This window comes from Propithecus coquereli, unplaced genomic scaffold (assembly GCF_000956105.1).
Source record: "Propithecus coquereli isolate 6110/MARCELLA unplaced genomic scaffold, Pcoq_1.0 Scaffold64, whole genome shotgun sequence".
NCBI lineage: Eukaryota > Metazoa > Chordata > Mammalia > Primates > Indriidae > Propithecus > Propithecus coquereli.
The window spans coordinates 3,287,096-3,292,482 of NW_012152396.1; the positions used below are offsets into that span (position 1 = coordinate 3,287,096).

The 5,387-nt window shown below is 34.4% G+C and overlaps 1 protein-coding gene across 1 annotated transcript in view; it reads right to left on the reverse strand.

Moving 5' to 3' along the window:
• The window catches only part of ANKRD17 (ankyrin repeat domain 17), a 123,206-nt gene that overhangs the window by 25,341 nt on the left and 92,478 nt on the right, over nucleotides 1-5,387 (reverse strand). The window contains exon 26 of the mRNA XM_012659838.1: nucleotides 3,582-3,779. Within this exon, the coding sequence (XP_012515292.1) occupies nucleotides 3,582-3,779 (198 nt within the window). The remainder of the gene's footprint in view (nucleotides 1-3,581; nucleotides 3,780-5,387) is intronic.

The window sequence follows — 5,387 nt, forward strand, 5'->3', positions numbered from 1 at the left end:
AGGCTGAGGCAGTAGGATGGCTTGAGTTTGAGGTTGCTGTGAGCTAGGCTGATGCCACGGCACTCTAGCCTGGGCAACACAGTGAGACTGTCTCAAAAAAAAAAAGTAGAGAGAAAATAAATGTAACGAAATGTTCAACATAATTGGTAAATTTAAGTGAAGGGAATAGGGATATTCCTTGAACTATTCTTTAACTTTTCTATAGGTTTGAAATTTTCTGTAACAAAAAAGTTGTTAGCAGGTAGCAACAATGAAAGCAATTTTAATGGTCTCAATGACATCTTGTATCAACAATGTAGCAATGTATTAAAAAAGCATGTATTCAATAACCTAGCCTAATTTGGTTGCATTATTACAAAAAGCACAATATTTCTTCAATGAAGGCATACATCAAACCCCTGGGAAAACAACCTGTCATACCTGTCAATTTTATCTCAGAGTTTCTGAAATAACGTGTTACTAAAGTAATAAACAGTGATATCAATAAGTGTGTTTTTGGAACCAGCCCTGCTCAGCATCCGCAGGGGGCCGGTTCCAGGGCTACCACGGATACCAGAATCTGTGCATATGCAAGCCCCTCAAGCAGGACCCGCAGAACACACAGATAAGAAGAGCTGGCCCTCTACGCACACAAGTTTGCATACTGTGAATACTGTATTTTCAGTCTCGGAACCCGCCCCTCCAGAGGACCCACTGTATTTATTTTTAAAAATCCGCATATAAGTGAAGCACAGTTCAAATCCAGGTTGTTCAAGGGTCAACGGTACTTAAAAACATTCTCTGCTCTGAGAATTCATTCTCTTTTTAAGATTAACTACCAAAATATTTCAGGTAACACTTATCAATGAACAATAATGTTGCAATTTTAATTCCCTTTCTCTTTTTTCCTATTTTTTATGAACATGAAAATCAAAAACCGTATTTGTTTTTATTTATAAATAGGTGAATATAAATCACCCGTAAGTAGACATTTTAAGGAAAATGTTCATTCCTGCGATGGTTTAGTTTCAGTTCAACACAGAAGACACTGCCTCAAATCTGTTACATATTTAGGGATAAAAATTTTAAGAGCGTAAGAAAAAACCATGAGGAATAAAGTCATTCTAAAAATATAATACATTTCAGACTTTTTAATCAGTGGCTATTTATAAAAATGTTTATTCCTCTGTTTCCATTCCATTAGTCTTGACTATATTCAAGACTTAGCTGTAACTCTTAAATCATCTTTTACTTTCTCTTTTTCCAGGTGTCACTATATAGTAGCACACTTCTATTTTTCTTTTTTTCTTCTTGGTTTCAACACAACAATCATTATACATAGTGGCGTATTTCTAAAACTATTAGAAAACGGGACTTTTACTGTCATTATCATCACCTTCGTCCTTATCATCAAAATGAAAAAAAAAAACAAAAACCTGTAACATCAGCAGATAACACGTACCTTATCTCATTTATTAATCCTGTGTGGTGGATATTACAAGTCAGAAAGTTGATGTTCACTAAAGTTATATACCTAAGCTCACATAACTGTTTATATTAGGATTATACTGACAAAGGCATGGGGTGGGGGACTAACTTGAATAGTACTTAAACATTCAATAAATAATAATAATAATAATTAACATGTAGTTAGTGCCTATATTACAAAGAGCCCTTTGGTAATCCTGACTATTTAACTTTTCTCTTAGGTTTTAAAAATTATTATTGTCATATTCACCCTAAAATACCTTCAAATTTATGTCCCTAAAGAGAGAGACCACTGAATAGGATAAAATACCAATGTTTAATACAGACTGAATTACCTTCCATTCTTCAATGTACAGCTGTCAATCTTAATTTATTAAATAAATAAAATAATTATCCATATCCATCTAGAATACAGATACTTGTGTTGAATACAGCTTTAAATAACTGAGGCTATAAGCTTTTACTAGATATTTAGGACTAAAATGTGATAAGCAGCTATTTACTCCTTAGAGTTACATTTAGTTTAAGTATTCTATTTAATGGTTCATGTTTAAATAAGCTGGGCTACACAATAATGTTAATTTATATACCCTTCATCTCAATGATGACTCCTAGGAAATTTTTAACCTTTTTCAAAGATACATAAAGCATCTCCAATGAGAACTGCCATAGATTATTTTTTCTTCTCCTTTTGGTATACTATTTCTGAAATGTTTCTATATTTTTATGAGTCACTTTAAAAAAAAAATTCTTTTAGAGACCGGTCTCACTATGCTGTCCAGGCTGGAGTGCACTGGCTATTCACAAGAGTGACTACTGTACACTACAGCCTCAAACGATCTTCCCAGCTCAGCCTCCTGAATAGCTGGGACTACAGGCGCGTGCCACGGTGCCTGGCTTTAACAGTCACTTTGAATTTGAATCTTTATTAAAACCACTTCCTTTCGCTTAGGGACACCCATGCAAAGATAATTAATATTCTATGTGACTGTCGTTATTTGACAAACACAAGAAAAACTATACAATATATAAATTCACTGTAGGCCACAAATTACCTCATGTTTTAACTGGTAATGTATTTTGATATGTCTCTAAAATATTTAAATTTATTTACTCTTTCATTCTGTTAATCAGGTTCACTATTACCTGTTCTAGTACTGCTAGATGAAATTTGATAGTTTCATCCATAAAAATGGATTCTTTAGGCTGGGCGCAGTGGCTCATGCCTGTAATCCTAGCACTCTGGGAGGCCGAGGCAGGAGCATTGCTTGAGCTCAGAAATTCGAGACCAGCCTGAGCAAGAGCAAGACCCCATTTCTACAAAAAAATGCAAAAACTATTCGGGTGTGGTGGGGCGTGCCTGTAGTCCCAGCTACTTGGAAGGCTGAGCGAGGAGGCTCGCTTGAGCCCAGGACTTTGGGGTTGTGTGAGCTACAATGATGCCATGATGCCACTGCACTCTACCCAGGGTGACAGAACGGGACTCTGACTCACACACACAAAAAAAAAAGATTCTTATTATAATTCCTGAAAGGTAAGCAATTTTATGTTTTTACGTCAAAAACAAACCAACTCAGCCTGACTACGGAATCCTCTTAATTCAAGTTCCCTGTTGGTGACTGATTGTCCTTGGTTTGAAAATCTGTCACTGCTTCAAAAGCCTGATTAGTTAAAAACACACATCTGATAATGTGAAATCAGTTGTGATATTTATGTAGATGAGATTTAAAGGTGGACCAAAAGCATATTTAAACTAAAGGCTAGAAATCCTTATCCTTGGCAGCTGTATTCTCAAATAAAACTAAAAGTAAATGCAATTTAAGAAGAGGTACGAGGATATTTTTCCCTCAAAAAAAAATGATCCCTATTAGAAAAAACTTCAATATAATATTCTAGGTCTGATATAACCTAGGTTGTTTCCAATAATTTAAAAACGTGGAAATTCTTTTGAAATTCCAGCAACTGCCAAGAGTACAAATTATATTTTTACCAATATTAAAATTATGATGAAGATTAAAAGTTAAAAATCCCAAACATTAAAATACATAAAACTTTTTGCTTTTAAGAATACATATGCAAGCTCTTCTTACGGAATTATAGCATATAATACTCACCATTTGATGCTGATGAACATGGAGTCAACAAACTAAGTGGGGAAAAATGTTGTCTGTTAAAGTTAGCAGCTGTCGGTGCTCCTCCAAGGGGTGCCCCAGGTCCATACATCTGACCTCCTGAAAGGTTTGAGGCAAAGTTTCCCAAATGTGTAGAAGAAGGTGTTACAGAACCATATGGTGAGTCCATATTGACAATACCTATAATGTAGAAGATCACTGTCATTTAAATGCTTACCCCTAGGACAAATAATTGCATAAACCTAAAATTCTAAGAGGCCCCAAATATATCCAAAACTATTTTAGATTATTAAAAAAATTTCTCCTTGGTTACTTCTATCAGTCCATTGATTCATCATTTCTCTGTTTTATAAAGATTACTATAGAAGCAATAATTATCAAAAAAATATTTTTATATTTGCTCTTTTATTAGCTATTATAGAACACATTTAGATTTAATATCAATACTGTAACCTAAATGTTCAAGGCCCAAAGAGTGGTATAAAAGTTTAATTTTAAGAAACTATAGGAAGAAAAAAAAACCGTAGATACGCTTCTGTAATGTAGAGATCTGATGATTAGCATCTTAACCAAGTGGTCATGCTTTCCATGGCCAAAAGTAGGACAATCTGTCACTGAGTGTCTTCTGATATAATGCAGTTTGAGGTTCAAAACACTGCCTATATCATGCTCCTCCCAGAAATGTTTGACCTAGATCTAATCATTGAGAAAACAGCTGAATCTGAAAACATCTGTTAAGGACAATTAGACTCCTCAAGGGACTTAAATGTCAAGAACTGTAGAAGAAGGTAGTGGGATGTTTAGACTCTGGGAGGAGGATGAGGGGGGGCACACAAAAGGCACACATAAAATTTGGTTGAATCTTAGATGAAAGAGAAAAAAAGGAAAAGACACAGGCATAAAGGATATATTTGAATAAGGGGTATTTTATGTTCGGTATTATTACCAAATTAATTCTAATTTTCTTGAGTGTAGTAATGATGGTGTAGCTATGAAGGCAAACACTGGGAAGATGCCTAGCAAAGTAGGTAGGGGTAAAGTGTCATAATGTTTAAAATCTACCTTTTCATTATTTGATGGAAGGTAGGAAGGAAAAGAAAATAGAGATAGGGATAGACAGTGGGGGCAGAAGGAGGAAAGACAAAGAAGGAAAGAGAAGAGGAAAGCCAGAAAAGAAAGAAGAGAGGGGACAGAAAGGAAAGAGAGCAGCAGCAAAACAGGGAGAAAGGGAGAAAAAGAAAGGAGGGAGGAAGGAAGGGAAGGAGAAGCACAAAGATGGAGAGTTTCAAAAGATGTTAACAAGAGGAGAACATAAGTGAGGGAGTACACAGGTATTTACTATGCTGTTTATTCTGTTCCTTAAATTTTTATGTGGCTTAAAAATTTTCAAAATAAAATCTGAGTCTAAATGAAAATGGTCAAATTATTTATACAAGAAAAGTTAGTGAAGCAAAGAAATAAAAATATGCATGGAACACAAAATGAATTAGAAAAAGTAGAGAGAAATGAAAATTAGTATATCTTGAAGAAGTTTAGGAGAAAATAAAAGAGATGCTTCCTATGTAGTAAAAGATGAATATTTCTAATTCTAAATGACCTGAATCAAGCAATTGACTCTTAATTTAAACTTCAATGATAATTTTGGCTCTAATCAACTACACACCACCCAAAAAACTTCACCTCTCTTAATAGAGCTGGCGTTTTTTCTATTTATTTACACAAAATAAGAGTTTATTTCCTTTTTCTTTGAATCTTAATTTTAGCCATTCTCAATACACTTAGATTATC